This window comes from Tetrao urogallus (assembly GCF_951394365.1).
Source record: "Tetrao urogallus genome assembly, chromosome: 10".
Taxonomy (NCBI): Eukaryota; Metazoa; Chordata; class Aves; order Galliformes; family Phasianidae; genus Tetrao; species Tetrao urogallus.
Window position 1 is genome coordinate 12,763,433 of NC_136823.1, and position 17,937 is coordinate 12,781,369.

Here is a 17,937-nt window from a genome sequence, read left to right on the forward strand (position 1 = left end):
CTTGGAAGTAATCTAAACGATAACTTTTGCACGAATCCGTTTTCCCCATCCCCATGAAAATCATTTTGCTGGTCAAGAAAAAGTAAAGTGCTCTGAGGCAGTCATTAAGAAGCCATCAGAAGCTATGTATTGATTTAAGAAGACTTTAAAGAAATCATAGCCTTTGTGATTGTACTGAGCATTTCCACACTCATATGATCTCATAAATGAGACACACACAATATCCAGAGAAATGGAAAGACGAGTACATAGAAGAATGTGTTTAAAATTCACTAAAAATATGAGTAGGGACAAGATATTTTTATGACCTTACAAAAGGTTTATTAAAATACTACTTTCCTCTTAGCTACAAATCAATTTCAGACTAAACCATTACTAGTCTTTGAGTCTGAAATGACCAACTCGAGCTTTTCATCAGATTTTCTTCATTATGTTCTTTTATGCATGCAAAAGAAGCTAGTTCATTACATTACAGCAGGCACCAGCTGAGTTATTCAGTTCTTTATCTGTCATGAATCACTGATGGGTAATGTGACTTTAAGCAACCAAAATGAACTCAGTGACATACAAAGGTTTTTCACCACTGCTATCATATATTCCCCCACATATTGCATTCATGACCTAAGTCTGATGGCTACATAGGTGAAAATCATATTTGAAAGGTCAGTTTTGCTTATTCTCACAAAATGATTTTGTTTGAATCATTACTTCAGCAAAATTTCCGTTGAACGAGACCTAAAGGAAATAACAGAGTTTGCTTTTTAATATTGGCTTACTCTTGCTTATAGGACAATACATGTATGTTGGCACATCTAATTTATAGAAATACAGTTGAAATATCCTAACAGTTTTGGAAAACAAACTGAGGCATAATAATTAACTGCTGCCATAGAGACCTTCCCAGTCTTAGGAGAAACAAGCATTAAAATTATTTCTCTTTCATTAAACTACATTTCTTCTCTTTCAGAAGAACTGGGAAAAATATTGCTTTTGTTCAGATTATCTGTTTATTCGCTATTCTAAATCTCTCACAGCTGCCAAAAGATATTGGAGGGAATTGGGAAAAAAGCCCCAGGTTTGGAGTTATTCCTTACTGCTTCAATAAATGACATTTTCAAGTTATTGGAGACTACTTCCAAATGCCCATAATTCATGGTATTTTCATATTTTAAAGTGAGCTGAGCTACACTGTCATCTGCAGAGTCAAACCCAATTAATTACTTTTCTATTTCCTTTTGTCAATGTCAAATGTGCTCTCACATCCCTATTACCAAATGCTAACAGTGGTGAAAACCAGCCCTCAGCATCAGTTTTTAACAGAGCAATTTCAAGACCTTGCAGCCTTGAAGGAGAAAGTTGAACACAGCATTAGAACCCCAGTATTTACTGCAGCAAGCACAACTAACCTCAAGGAGCATGATGGAAAGTTAACACGACTGCCTTACCCTTTTTTCATGGGATGAGTATTTTGAGCAATTTTCAATTGAATCTGCATAGAAAGTTTTTGAATTCAATTAAGTTTCAATAATACAGAAAAGGAAATACATTTTTACATCAAGAAGCATCAGACAACTAGTATTAAATGAAAATAGCACGTCCCTGAAATCAATCAAACTTTGCTAATTGGGCAAATTGAATTGTTTTCTGTATATGCAGCACACTTGTGCTTTCCTTTACTTAACAGGCAAAATACAGAGAATCCAGTAGTAACTAAGGTAATGATATATAATTACTCCATGTGAATGGCAATTTTTCAAGGTTTATCACTGCACTGAATATATTTTGTTTCTATTAAAACTAAATTTGAGACTTTTCTGTTTCATTATTATTCTAAAGAAAGCAGGACTGTCATGAAATATAATTAGCAAGTCACAAAGGATCTTCTTAAACAGATATTCAGAATTCTGTGACTCTGACAGCAGATGCTTTGCAGAGTACAGCAGCCCAACTGACAATGAACAAAAATTACATTCAAGATGTGGAATAACATTAAGTTTATGAGTCTGCTGGCTTTCATTGCACTCCAATTCTATGGGACAAGGAAACCATGGGGAACCTCCTCAGCCCAACAAGATGAGCAGCAATACTTCTAAAGCCTCAGCTTCTTCCAGCTCAGCTCTTCAGGCACCTGGTAATGATGGCTCATTAACGGAAAACTATTAGTGTCACAAACTCAAGAACTTTCCAAAAAGAGAATGAAAAAACAGACAGGTCAGAACTTGTCTTTTTTCGTTCCAGGTTCCAGGAACAGTTCTCGTCAAGCTGTAAGTTTCAAATCTATGGAAATAGGTATGGTTCATCACTGCCACAGGAGTGTGCTGAATTAAAATTAAAAATGCAATCACAGCGTTAATAACTGCATAGGTCTGGCTTTTGATTCTAGTTATTATAAACACTGCACTGCAGTTGATTGAGAGTACATCAGCATTACATTTAGATCTGCCATACACTTCAGAATGAACCAAATGTTTCATACATTAAAATGGATTTTTCTTTCATCACTTTATTATTTTATAAAGAAAATAATGATTGTTAACATTTAGTTTTTATAAGGGTAGCAGTAACTCAATTTAGAAATACGAGCAATCGGATTAAAAAAGTTACAAAGTATGCTACTTCCATTTTGATGATACCAAGCAGTTGTCTTACATTCTTATCTATTCAAAGAATAGTATTTTATCACCACAGATAATTCTTCATCACACACAAAGTCATGTACGTATAAAGTAAGAGAAATTAATGGATAATAATTTGGAACTACTTTCATTCTGTTTTTGGGGATGGTATTCACAAATTAAAGCAAATTGAAACTATCAGCACAGAGCAGTGTGATTCAAAGTCATTGAACATAGGTAGACTTTCTTCTAGTGTGCAACTCACACTGAACCAGCTCTGAAAATGCTTTGACAAATGTATAAAAATACAATTCAGCATTATTTTGCACATGTTCGTTTTTTTTTCTGTCCATCTGTCCTGCCAACAATTAGGTTACACAGGAGATACTTAAATGATTTAACAATGAGGAGAGTCAAGCACCCCTCAATCTCCTGAGAAAAACAAAAAAACTCTATTATACCTTCACATTCTTTCTCTTCCTTTTCTGTCTAGTATTTCTATTGGCATTTTTAGTTTTTAAATGAAGCATTTTTAAATATATATCTTTATATATACACAATATTTAGATCATGTGTACCTGAACAAAGACCTTTGACACTATTTTCAACTACACGAACTAAAACCATAATGAGACTGGATAAGTTGTTATTTTTCTCCAGCAAGGTAAGGAATGTAGTGGATCTCTGTGACAAGTGAGAATTATGTAATCTCATAAACATTACCAATTCTGAGGTTTGAAAAGCAAAGACGTATCACAGAATCATAGAATGGCCTGGGCTGGAAGGGACCTCAGGGATCATCCTGCAGTTGTGCAGTAAGTGTGCACAATAAGCACTCAAGATCTACAATAGCTGACAATTTTTCAAGCTAAGATTAAAAACTTTCAGAAGGGAAAAGGAAATAAGGAGATGAAAGGCAGTAGTTATTGCTGTTGAATCCTTTGACAGATCAGATGACAATCTTGATCAAATTTTTATTATTTAAAAAGACAAATAGAGCATTTCCCTGTGCCTTTTCAATCACGAGAGAACACAATCATCAAATCACGTGATATTCTTTACGCTGAAATCTTGTAAGCAATTTTAAGCAATTCCTTATGACAGCACGTTAGCTGCTGCACAAAGTTAACTTCACACAGGTACAATGCAACAGTTTAAGATCAAGGACAATCTGAGAAAATCTCAGACAAATCTTGACTGCTCAGTGCTCTCCTATCCCTGATCACATACATGTTGGCAAAAACTGAAGAAGACAAGCAGTAGTTTTTGGGACACGACAGCAATTCAACCATGGCATGGAAGGACCATTACATTTCTATTGGTTGCTTAAACTATGAATTTATTCTCTTTCATTTAGCAGCATTGGACTCCTCGTATTCATTCCATATCAAAATACTTATTATTATACATCCTGTTAGTTCAGAAGGATCAAAACTTATTATATTTCTGAACAAACACCACATACAACATTCCTAATTCTGAACTAAGTATCACTGATTCGATTTGTACACAAGAGAACCCCCAGTGTTAGCAGCCAATTAAACAGACTATTCTATATTTTTCAAGTGTTGTATGTATAGAAATGATCAGATGAATAAAGACTCCAAACTATGTATGAGACCATCACAAACAAGGTTGCTGTGAATGCCATATAAACGGATCCAATGTTTTGCTTTTTAAGAAGTGAATAAAGTCTGACCTGGACACTCACTGGAGCTTTGGATTAAGTATATCACTCACATATACATAAATAGAAATCTCATCATGACATCTTGTGTCTGTATAGGTTAAAAATGAGTCAAACAAGCTTAAGCTTTATATTGAAAGGCTTCTGCTGTAACAAATGCTATAAAAACAATCATCACATGGAGATAACTCTGCAGGTAGTTGACAGAGCACAGCACAGAAATACATGTCTGTACATAGCTTTACAGCCCTGCAGTCCCTTTATAATGCTCAGTAGTTCCTCGCAAGACATCTTCAGAGACCAAACTGAGCCTGATAGACTTTTTAACTGCGTAATTTGTTCTCTATCTAGTGCTCAAGTTTAAATAGAATCTACACCAACTCCATCATTGTCAAGAAAATAAAAGATTGCCTCCAATTTTCAACCATGCAAAGCTCAAGAACCATTAACCAACAGATGACAACTTAAACAACACAATCAAAACTGAACTGTTGCAAGCATTAAGGAAAGTAGTTCAGTTTAGTTGAAAATTCTACCCCATTTTTTGTGTTAATTGAACATATAAATGCTACAGTAAGCTGTTTCTGTGGTTTTGCTTTCTGGAAATATCTGACTGCATCAGATTCTTTCAGGTAATACCTTATTTTCACATAATAAGCATGTTTCTCCAGAAGTGCAAAAGATGATTCAACACCACTGAGTTTATAGACATGTGTGTACATTTATAAAAAAAAATATATATAATCCATATTAAGTGCATTTCTATCTTATTTTGTTGAGGAACGGGAGAGGACGCTTTCACTGTTTTTTAAGTGAAAGTAACTTCATCACAACATTTTGTTCAGTCAGCAGCATTCCATTAATGCTGCTGCATTCAGATAAAGATAAAAATAGAATTACGTCACGTTCAGATTTTTGTGATTTTGGTTTTGACAGACAAGAAAGTATACATTAATTTCTTAATATGATAGGGTCATAGGAGGGAAACTTTGACTGAGCAGAGATGCTGTTAGCACCCTTCCACATGACTAGGTACTAATTATGTGTGAGGCTTTTCTTGTGTTGTTTTCAAGCCTTCCTGCTACCTAACTGTGGCAAATCCATGCTTTATATGCATTGCAAATTACAGAAGAAAAAAAAAGCATCCAAATAATCTTCTTCAAGTACTTTACTTCTTTGGCAACTCAGCAAAAGCAGCCACATCTGATGTCTCTCACTAAAATTTTAAAGGAGAGCCATTTGACAATATATTGATCTTACTTCAAAGTGATTATAAAGTTTTTGCTCTCAGGTTATTTACGTCCCACCCAAAGGAGCTCTGCAAAATACAGTATGTAAAATTGTTTGTCTTCATTTTGTCTTTTATTTGTGCTATCTGGAACTAAATTATATGGGGTGTGGAGAGGAGAAGCATGTAATTTCATTTTGTAAATATGATAGGTGCACTTTCTGCTAACAAACTTTTACAGTACATTGAAACACAGGGCTTTTGGCTCTAACTAGAAAGTGTTAGGCTGTTTTCAGTACTGATGGCAGTCCCTAAAGCATTCATCATGCTAAATCATTATGGAAAGGCAAAATGAACACCCCAAAACTCCAGCTAGTTGTCAGGTGCAGTTCAAAGCAATTCAATTTCGCTATGGTGTTTCCATACAGGCAGGTATGATCAAGCGATTTTCTAATTTTCTCAGGTAAAATCTTGCACTCTGGCTACTTCTCTTGTGTTCCTGCAATACAATCACAAGTCTTGCTAGATTTTGAGCTCTTAAAGGTTCTTCAAGATGTGACACCACGGCTTCAAACCCTACTCTCACTCCCCACTCTCCTCACTTCCTCTCTAAATCAAAGGAAATTTAACAAGTGTGCCACAAAAGAACTATACTCTTAGCAATTTCTGTTTGGTAACTTTATCCTTGGAGCATGAATGTAGCAAAGTGCACTACCTATCAGGTGAGCAAGGCTCTGAATGTCTTGAATCATCATTAGCAAAACTGATCCTAAAACAACACTGATATGTGTGCTTGTAGTGATTAAACTGCAGTGGATGAATTCTGGCAACATTTATTTTTATACTGGCATAATATAAATACATAACATGTTGTATGTACGACATTCTTTCCTTGCAAACAGGCATATCTGCCCTGGGAGAGAAAAAAAATGCAGAGCCACACAATGACACATTTGTACAACAGCATTCATAGTTACATTTTTTCATGCAGATCAAAGCAAAAGCTCCTACTCATCTATGTCAAGTCCATCAGAAAAGACTGCATAAAATAGCAGTGCTTCCAAATTCACCTATTTAAATCCATACTTGTTACACACAACTTGCAATTTTATGATGGAAATAGCAATGTTATCTCAATGCATTTCCACCAATTAATAGATAGAGATAACAAACCCTGAACTAAAACTGAAATTTAAAGATGTCCTGGTAACCATAACCATATCAAAATGTATCATTAAAAAGAGAGAGAGAAACAAAAATGGGTACTGATGAACAATTAACTGCTCTTAGGTAGTTTTGGTAGAGGTCAGTGCTCTGAATGCAGATGTTAAAGTGAAGACTACCGATAAGGGAATTTTGAATCTCTCATTGTATGACATGAACATCTGTTCAAGTGAGCTCACTGCGAGAGTGCTACAGTTAGTATTTTTACCAGAAACAGAATTCAGCAGGGTATAAGGAACAGTAAAACACAAAATGAATAATAAACATGCATTAGCAGACCGTTCATTACTCATAAAACTTTGGAAACTTAGGTATGGTGTAACTGATAGAGCAAAATACCTCTGTATCCATGAATCAGGTACTCCATTTTCTACTGTAGTCTCATGTTATAGCAAAGCTTCCATTGTGTTTTATGTTCATATCTAACTTTGTAAGAGACAACTTATTAAAACATAATTTACCCAATTATCTTGCTCAGAGAAGGAGCTCGACCCTCAGCTGAAGCTCTGCAAAGCAATTATATGGCCATTTAGAATCACTGTTTTGATATTCTCACCTGCCAGTTCAAACTAACAGAAGAAAGCATTTCCTAAACAAACGAAGAAGCAAACTGAGAGGCTCTGGGCACACAGTAACACAGGAGAGACCATCTGTGCTGCCTTCCTGAATGGGCAGCGATGGAAAGCACGCTGCTGGGCAGGAGTTCACTGCACTGTAGGGGTGGCAAGGCAGAAGAGAGGGAGGAAAGGACTTGGTCCAACATCAAAAGCAATAGATACCAGAAGGGATGAAGTCTTTGGGGTCTCACATTTCAGAGCTTCATTATTTTGCACTCAGTTATGTAGTACTGCTGCAGAGTAAAGCAATTGTATTCAAACTATTCCTTTTGCTAACCAGTAAGTTGTCTCTCAGGAAATTAGGATACAGTAAACGTTGGATTAACCCTCCAAGGATTGACATCTACACCCTGTAGGTGGGAGAGATTAGGCTATGGCAATAGTTATTGTTACTTTTTGCCCTGGAGAAAGTACTGGAATCACACAGCACAGAGAACTACTCCTTCACTTCTGCCTGTTTAGAGAACACTCCTGAACACTTTTCCCTGTACACGGCATGCCTTTTTCTCCCTTCCTCTCTGCTGGATGTCCCTGAATATAAATAAAAGATTATTACTGGCGAAATGTCTACTTTGTTTTATAATTATGTTCCATAATGGAATATTTTGCAGCAAAACCTGTAGGTTCAGAGCAGAGAAGAGACAACAGTTCAACACTGTATCTCTAAGATGCTGTTTTGGCTGTTGCAACAGGAAATTCGTGTCAGATACCTCTGAGAAATCTATACTTGAGGAAAACATTGAGCGTTGTATCACACCGAATAGCACAAAATATTCCAATATGCTAGAAATAATAAGGAATAAATGAAATTTTCAATTGACTTCCAGCAAATCTGTTTTCGTTACAAATGGAGATTTTGCATGTATTGCATTACTTATGGTAATTGTATGACATCTATTATGAATAACCATGTATTCCAATCATCTCTTTTAATTATGTTCCACCATAAGAGCAAGCCAGGCAGTACCTTACCCAGATTGTTAACTCTGTGTGTGCTGTATATCACATTCTGATGGCTGTGCTGAGGGCTGACGTTCAAGATGTGCACAAACTGTAACAGTAACAGTGTTGTAATTGTCATCTCCTTCATTAGCCAGAAACTGATTCAAGAACAAACAAACAAACAAAAACCTGAATTTAAATCTAGTTATGTGATAAGAAAATTAAAAACTTTTTATTCTTTTCTTTTACAAAGTAATAGGTGCCCAAATGTAATGCAAAGCATGTGGATCTCTGCAAGTTGATGCAGGAAATTAAGTAGCAGACTTTAGGGTTCTTAAAGAACTGAAGAAACCCAAATTTAAGTGGACTTGAGCTTAAGTAGTGGTACAAATGCAATGGCAGCACACTCATCTTTTGTGTTTGCTATCCATTGACTGTTTATGGCTGTTGAATTTGTTTGGGTTTACTGACGCGATAAAAAGTATAAAATTACAGGTTTGCTCAATAACTACTCCAATTATAAATTTGCTCTCTACTAGACTAGAAAATAACTGCTGGACTAAAAGTATTCATTATCTATGAACAGAACTTCACAGCTTTTTCAATAACAGGAATGCCAATTATGGGTTAAAACTCAAAGGGAAAATTCATTTTATCTGTTCTGAATCCAACCTCAGTTTCCCTGCCATTTTTCAGACAAAAGTTTGCTATCTCTAAGTTTTACTTTCATCCTTACAGCTTCGCTTCTCTGTCTTTTAAATTTCTTACAGCTCATTGAGAGGAGGCTTTTCTCACTCCAAATTGGTGATTCTATGATTTGGCCTTGTCGCTTGCTGTACTAAAATACAAGTAGGTGATTATTTTTTTTTCCAGATGATCTCAGCCAGCACAATGACAGAAATCTCACAATACAGATATGCAATCTACGGATACAAGCTGATACGGAAACACTAAGATGCTCTGTTAATTGTTAATGACAGTAAACAAGAGAAAATGGGAGGCTGCAACAAAGCTAACAGTGAAATCCTTTTAAATAGTAAAGTGAATCCAATACTTTTAACCTTCAAAAATACACTGCCTTCATATAAAACTGGATCTTAAAAATTATAATATAAAACATAAAAATCACAACATGGGGAAGACAATAGGGAGCTGCTATGAAATGTGACCTTCCACAGCTATCAGCAGCCAACTTATTTAAAATGTTCAAGTACCACATTTTTTCATGATGACAAGAACAGGCTTTCCACACCGTTCATTGCTTTATGGGCATGGTGCAAGTGTGCATAATAGGTACCACAGCAGTGAGGACTCAAGGACTAGCTTCAAAAATTCTTCTGCAAGTTCCTGGAGTACGCAAGGACAAACTGCCACTTTCAGAGGACATATATCAGTAACACACCTTCAAAAGTGTACACTGCATGCCCCTGAACTACTCATAGCAAGTGTAAGCGTAACATGTTGGGCCGGAGGTTAAGCAATTTATAAGGCCTAAACAATGACAGTTAGCGGGTGAATGAGGGAATAAACCAAACTGAATTTCAGCATTTGTTAACAGTCTAGCCTAGAATCTGATCCATTGTGACACACAGCTTATTTTTTTCCTAAACCTATCTTTCTGAGATCTGATGACTCTCTATGAGCAAGCCTTTAAAGTCAGTTGAACACATCACTAAGAAGAGACTGTTCATCCCTTTACGGCTTTTGGTAAGATGGACTTTATATCAAGAACCAGATTCTACCCTGGGAGCTACTGTCTCTCCCACACATGGCTTTAAGGTGCATTTTTTTCTACATCCCAAGAAATTCTTATTATTATCCACCTAAACGCACATAAATGAGCAATCTGGTTAGTAAATTACTCCATTTGCAAATTAGCAAAAAAATATGTTTGATTTCATTACTTCCAGTTCTTTTTTCTTTCTGAGATTGCAGCACAGAGCATTTCATGAACACCACCACATTAATGTAAACACAACTACGCGAACAGGATGGGTAAATCCTTATCATGAAGTTTGTCTCCTTCTACAGTGAGCACTTTTCAACTGAGACAAAATTTGAAAGGAGAGAAAGTATTCTTATTAGACTAAACGATGCAGTTGAAAATAAACAAACAAGAACATAGAGAGGCAGATAGGCAGGCAGACCGTCAGACGAGCTTTTGCACACAGAATCCTGAATCTATTATCTTCTGAAACAGCATTTCCTAATGTGAGTCAAACATTATCCCTTTGTTTGGAGTCTGCAAACAAAATGACTCCAGCCCTGACATAATTAACTTGTCTCTCTATCACCACTAAATTCAAGTGGCTTGCATACACAGAACTGAGCAGTTGTTCTTTGGGCTGTTTGAACAGAGCATTTTTTCCCAGAAGGCAGGCTGTGAATACAACAAAGCTGACCTACTGGCTTGCTAATGCCAGGGGTACAGTCCCACCTGCCCTTTGTATAAGGTAGCCCAATTCAGCCCAATTGAAAAACAATAAGCATAGGACTTGTTTTCCTTATTCTCATTTGATAAAACAATCAAGACTGCTCAAATAGGGAAGAGTCACTGAACAGTTTTGTTTGGAGATATTTTCTCAAAAAGAAATTACCAAATACTGCCAGTACAGACAGTAATTCCAAATCTCTTTTCCATTCCTGCTAATGAAACACGCTCTCTATTTCCCCCATATTTTCACACAAGATCAATTACTTATATCTATTCTTATCACTCACAGGGTATTTTTATTATGCCAGCAAAGCTACTGCACCCCTCTTCCAACTAATGTCTTCTTCCAGAGTACCAAGAAAAATTGAGAAATTCAAGGAATTCCAGGTTTCTCCTGTTGCATTTTAGGCCAGTGGGTGGCTGAGCACCACATGATTGTTCGCTCACTTTTCCTATCCCTATGTGATGGGGAGAGAACTGAGATAAAGTAGAACTTGTGGGTTGAAATAAAACTATTTACTCAGATAGAGAAAAGAATAATATTTATGACAGACACACATATATAAAAAACAAGTGATGCACAGGCAATTGCTCACCACTTCCTGAATGAAGCTCAGCTAGCCCCTGAGCAGCTGAACAGTGAGAGGAACTCCTGTCTCCTTCAAAACTCCTTCTGCTTGATGTCATATAGCATGGAATATCCCTTTGGCCCGTTCAAGTCAGCTGTCCTAATTCTGTTCCATCCCAACTCCTTGAGCCCTCGCTTCAAATGGCCTTGGCTCTGTATAACACTGCTTAGCAGCAACTATAAACATCAGCGAGTTACCAACATTGTTTTTCTCATAGAACCACAACTTAGCATCATACCAGATACTCCAAAGAAAACAGGGTTTCAGTCCCAGCTGAAACTGAGATGACAACTCATCGTAACAAGGGACAGCATCTGTCTCAATGCGCTTTAGTGGTTGGCAGCCCTGCACACTGCAGCGAGGCTGGAATTAGATGATCTCTGAGGTCTCTTCCAACCCAAGCCTCCTATGATTCCGAGTCCACAATATCTCTAAGGGCCCACTTAGATTGCAAAGCCTTCACAGAACCAGAAGCTATTTTTAGCTCTTTGCTTGAAAGTGAACTGACGCACCATGGTACTGATTCAGAACTGCTCTTCAGCATTGCACTAATGTGAGCTAATAACAGTAATGCATATGTAGCTTCTGTAACCAGCACTAAAAGAGTACTTTCCCACAGGGCTGGATATGTTTAATGTGTAGTTGTAATGGTGCAGGGTACATTACTGCAATATGCAAATGCAAATATTTATATTCTGCAATAACTGGTTTTTATTTGCTGAAGCTTAGTTTTATAGCAAATATTAACACTTCTTTGGGCTAAAAAACATAAAAATCATAATTATATAGCATAAATACAGATGTGATATATGTGCAATGTACAAGCCAACTAAATCACAGTTAACAGCAGCTCTGTAACTTCAGGAAGAATTAAAACTTTGCACACATGCTAAACACTGGTTTTCAAGCTGAACACCATGGTTTTCAACCAAATTTGTGAAAGAACCTGTCTGCCTAAAGACAGCAGATTTCTGTTTTTTCTGATTTCCTGCAAAGGAAAAATCTATCAGAACTTAACAAAATCAAAAATTACATTTAATATATATTATCACACAGTGCTGATTAATAGGTTTTTTAACCGCAAATACGTTAATAAAAGTATCAACTACATTGTCATAGTGCAGAATATGTTAATCTCAAATAATACAGCACTTCTGCTAACATATGACAGTGCAGCTTATAAACATATAAATTGTACAGCAGACCAGATGCTATTCTTACAGTAGATGACCCAAGGTCCCATCCCACCCATGAAACAGACCCAGAACAATTACACTGCAGCTCTGGGTGTTATCAGATCTTTGAAGGAGCATCTGGTTCAACTAATGTTTTCTCTAGTCATTAACAAAGGAACAAGCCACAGTAATTCACAGCACAGCAAGCTGCCTCAGCAACAAAAAAAAAGACCACCAACTTTGTATGGTAGATTTTTATATATGCTCTATTTCTTATAATCCCTACAATTACAATACCTTCTGTAAGAAGACAGCAGATCTCTGTGGAAAGTTATACTAAGTAGCCCAGAACCACTTAGTAGATTACAGTTTAAGTGTTTTGTTGTTTTTTTTTTTTTTTTTCCCCTGAATGGAAAACCTCTTTCATAATCAATTCCAGATGAAAAGTAATTGTAAAGTGTTTCATTTATTACACGCACACAGATGTGCACGTCCACTATGAAGTACTATAAAGTTGCTTGGTCCTGATAACCCTTATCTCATTGTTCCCAGATGGAAAGTGCGTTGTTTTGTTTTGTTTTTTTTAATAGACAATTCAATAAGCTGTTGAAAAATGCTTTGTATAATATAGTATTGCCATAGATCTGATGTTTGTCTCTGTCATTACATTCTGCATTCAATCAATTTACAAATGTTGCTGTGTTCCTGTTGTGCTAGTTTTCCTTACGGCATCCTGAACAGAAATCCAAAGATCAATATCTTGTCTGCTGAAAAAATGTGGGACATAACAAATGAATAATTTTATTTACAATAAAAGTCCTAGCCCCAAAGTGGATTCTGCTAATGCTCAAAATCATTTTTCATGTTTAACACAAAATGGAAGCAAGTATCTGCACAACTCAGTGAGAAAGTGATAAAAAAAACACACCTCACTTATACTGAAAGCGAAACCATGTAACCATGGTGTTTGGCTAGGAAAGGATCTATAAAATAGTAAGCCACTCACAAAGTATTTGTAGCCACACAAAAATCATGGCAAAGAACAGACGGATTTTCTTAAAGAAGATTCTAAAGTTGTGCTCTGAACCATGGAAGCAGCAGTGCTATGAATGAAATGAACTGAGAAGGCAGGGAGAAATAGTTCCTGCCAGCTGCATGACCTGATCCACTTCTTGACTTGTGCATTCTAAGTGAAGGAAGGACTGAATCTGCTGACGACAGACACATCCCCTGCACGATTCCAGCTACTGAAAGCTATCTTCTCTAATACATCTAAAAGCTGTTCAAGACAGCCACAGATGGCTTTTCACAATCCATTTTCATAGAGCATTTCCTTCAAAAATGGTATTGATATCTGTGTAAGCTTGCTGGGATATATACAACAGGCAACTGCCAAACTGCTGAGGTATGTGCCGCATGTAGTATTTCCAGCTAAACTCCTGGCTCCATAAGAATCCACAGGGGCTGCTGAAACAGCGTCGCAGCACTTTTGTACAGAATAGGGAAAAAAATGCACCCTGAAACAAAAGCTCATTCAGCAAGACAGGCCCCAGAACAATGTGCCTGGCTGCTCTGAAATAAGACAGACAAGAAAAGGGAAGAGCCATCTTTCACTTTGAAATACAGGGGTGAACAAAGCATGTATGTATTCCTCGTGTCATTGTGAGACTTAACTGATTTGTGGAGACTGAGAATAAGCACCTCTTGAGCCTTAAATGTGTTTCCATTGGGTGACAGCAATGGGACTGGACGTCCAAAGGGGAGTAGACACTAACCCTGTATGCTGGGTTATGCGCAGATTACCCTATCAGGTTGTGCCACAAGAGTTGAATGATTTTGCTACAAGTCTCAATTGCATGAACAGACTTCAGCTTGGACAGCAGAGATTGCAGTTTAATGTCAGACCCCCTACTCAATATTAAGGTACCAGTTACTTCCTACTCAACAATCTGCAATGATCAGTACACGACAAAGAGGTTTGTACACCCATGAACTACTGTGCAACCATTAGAAAGAAGCCTAATCCTGAATCAGATAAGGCATCTCTCTCAAGGTACAGGACTTCTCTTTCCTTACCAGGAATGATAACTCCTGGTTACTATTAGCACAGTCTGATTTTCAAATGTCAAGATGAATTCACACGATTGACAGCTAGAAAGAAACAAAACGTTTAATTTGTTAACTGGGCAAGTATGCTTTGGCACTGCTCAAATCACAAAACCCAGAACTCCACAAGACCATTTTTCTGAAATTTCTCAGAATACAACAACTGTATTTTGAAACTATTACAGCAAATACACACTCCAATCCTACGTTCTGTTTCAAGAGGGAATTTCAACCTTACAAGTTAATTAAAGCCACCACCTGGAGTGAGCTGGCTTCAAACTGATTTCCTTTGTCTCTCTAATGCACATGCATTAATATTTTATTTTCTACTGAAAAAAAAAAAAAAAAAAGAAAGAAAGAAAGAAAAAGAAAGAAAGGAATGTCACAAGTATGCCGAAGACAAGGCAGATAAAATTATTGCAATAAAACAAAGAAGATACACTTGTTACTGCCAGGTCTTGAGACAAATGCTGCATTACACAGACATTTTAAAAGCTTTCAACTGCAAATTGCTCTATTTTACATACTATATTCCAGCCTTTGCATCAAGATCTTTTCTATTTATTTTTTTCCCCGTAATGAGGAAGAAAGTGTCAGGGCTTTATTACCTGAACATTTATTCAACAGAGAAACAAAGACTATGTTATATATTACAATGCACAAGCTATTAAAACAATGTGATACTCTAAAATATGCTGCAATACTCATTATGGGATAACAAAGCTAAATCTGAGCAAATAAATGTATCTGCCAAACAGTCAGCAATAACTACACAACTACAGTTTATAATCTTTAATTATTTAAGAAGGAAAGAAGCTTGTAATAATTAAGTTTTACAGGCTCCTTAAATTGACATTTCTAGATGCTCACAAAACTTTAAAAAAAAAAAGTCTCTTCCGGCTGAAATCTCTGTTCTTTGCTTAACAACCAAATGAAGTTGTTCACTTAACTAACTAACAAAATCATTATTCCTTTATAAGCTTCCCATTCCAGCACAAGAAATGTTTTGTTTACTCTCTGGCCTGGACAATGCATAAACCAACATGCAAGGCATCTACAGGCTGACAGTGACCAATGCAATACACTCCTTCAATAGCTTTGAAAATATTTTCCCTAAAATTATTAAGACATTGTAAATCATTTTGATTTACATCAGATACTTTACGAACTTTTAATTGAGAAGAGCAGCTCATTTAATTAATTAAAACACGTCAGTGAGGAAGTAACATGTTTAACATTTCTAGGAAATTTGTGCATCTTTGTCATACGTTTATAACCAATCTGCCTTCTGGAATGAACAGAAACATTCAAAACAGGTGCACAGAAGTTCTATGCTGAAGAATTGTAATAGACAGGAATGATGGGAGGAGATTCAACACTTCAGGAAGAAATAAAATACATTTATAGATTAAAAAATACATATCAGAATCAGTAAATCACATGTTAAACTATGAAAGAAAAAAAAACATAAAAACGCAGAAGAACAAGAAGGCTTTAATTGAACTCCAGATGTGTTTTCAACATGCATCCAGCCACTGTCTCACTGAGTTCCCGTGAAAATGTTACCATAAAACTCTTTGGAAATGGACTGATCACTTGTGAATGTTTCTGAAAAGTTCAATTCTAGCCACTGAAATGAGTGCAAGTTACTTAGTTCTGACCATGAAATAACATGCAACACTACAAAATAAAAATAGAGGCATTTACCATTCATGTATAGTCATCTTCCCATAATGTTTCTAAACAGAGTTTTACCTATAAAACAGGGCATTTTTTTTCCTCAGAAAGCACGTTTGCTACACAGATGGTTTATTTAATCCATTCTCACCTAAATTAATAAAGCAATCTGCATCCCCACCTCCCCTTCCCCCCCAACAAAATAATAGCCTTCATACTGGATTCTGCTGCCATTTGACAAATTGCATACACTTAGCTACATGAACTTGAACATTCTCCATAAAGAAGTTACCACCGCTAAAAATACGTGATATTATTGAAGATGTGTTACTTAGCATAACATGGAACTTAAACAGTAGCCCTCAGATACACTTTAAAACGCTTTTAGTAGCACCTGGCTGTTTATACATCTTCTGTGGTGAAAAGGTCAATAGAAATTCACCTCTAAGGTCACAGTTGCTAAGCAACTGTTTTCGGCAGTTCTGCATCACCAACCAAGTGTGTCAGGTTCTACTGCCTGGCTTCAGAATAAATCCGCACAGCCTCCTACCTGGCCTGAGGAGCACACAGAGCTTCCCTGCTTCTCCCAAGACATGCAGGCGCCCATGGTCAAGGCACTGGTCAGAAGGATACGGCCCGGGACCACCGGCTTGCGGTTCACGAGAGCAAAGGAAAGCTCGGTCTTCAGGAAGACCACGGAGGGCTTGATGAGGTGCTGGCCAAACCGCAGCATGATAGACGTTATCCTCTGGGTCTGAAAGAGACAACAGTTGGGATGACTAGAGCACAAACTTTGCTTTTCTGGACAACGGGAATAAGACAGCCAGATTGTCAGAGTTCATCCTGAAAGAAAGTGTCTCCTGTGCTTATCGAGGTGCCTGGTCTGCAGAAAGTCTAATCCAGCCTTCTGAAATCTTAAAGGGTGGTGTGACTTCCTTCCAAAGCAAAAATTTTACATGGACACCTTAAGCCCTTTTCTCTTCATCTTGGCTGAGCTGCTAAACTCTGGACAGGATGTAACTTCTTCCCATTGTCATTTGTTTGGTATTACATACATTTTGAGTCGTATGTGCTTGGAAAAGGACAAATGATATTTCACGTGCCCTTTGCACAACATGAGCCAATGCACACAAGAACTTAGAAAATACAGAAACTACACCTTCTAAAACAGTGTCTCCTAAATAAATATCTAAATATCTCAACTGAAAAAATATCAGTGACTAAGGAAAAGATATTAGTCATATTCTGTCCAGGCTTTCCAGTTTGAACAAGTGAAATGTGAAGATCAATAGCTGCATGCAACATTTTCTCTTCTACAGAAAGCCAAAGATTGCCATTTTCATTCACTAAAACTTTCTCTCCTTTTGGCGAGAATGGAAATCCTTCTTAAATAGCTAAGGTGCAACCTCCACAGAATCTATTTTAGGTCCTTAAGCCCTGGAGTATTTAAAGTATTTAATTCAATCAGAAATATCCAAAATGCTGCAGGTCAAAATACGAAGAAATGTAGAATTTTATGTGACACAATACTTCAGACACATCAAAAGCATTGCAGTAACATTACCTTGCTTGAACCAAATGACTAACCAGAAAATTCAGTTTT

At 36.8% G+C, this 17,937-nt stretch overlaps 1 protein-coding gene across 1 annotated transcript in view; it reads right to left on the bottom strand.

Moving 5' to 3' along the window:
• The window catches only part of FHIT (fragile histidine triad diadenosine triphosphatase), a gene marked incomplete at both ends in the record, with an annotated part of 502,525 nt that overhangs the window by 355,849 nt on the left and 128,739 nt on the right, over positions 1-17,937 (bottom strand). The window contains one exon of the mRNA XM_079540494.1: positions 16,968-17,088. Coding sequence (XP_079396620.1) covers positions 16,968-17,088 — 121 coding nt within the window. The remainder of the gene's footprint in view (positions 1-16,967; positions 17,089-17,937) is intronic.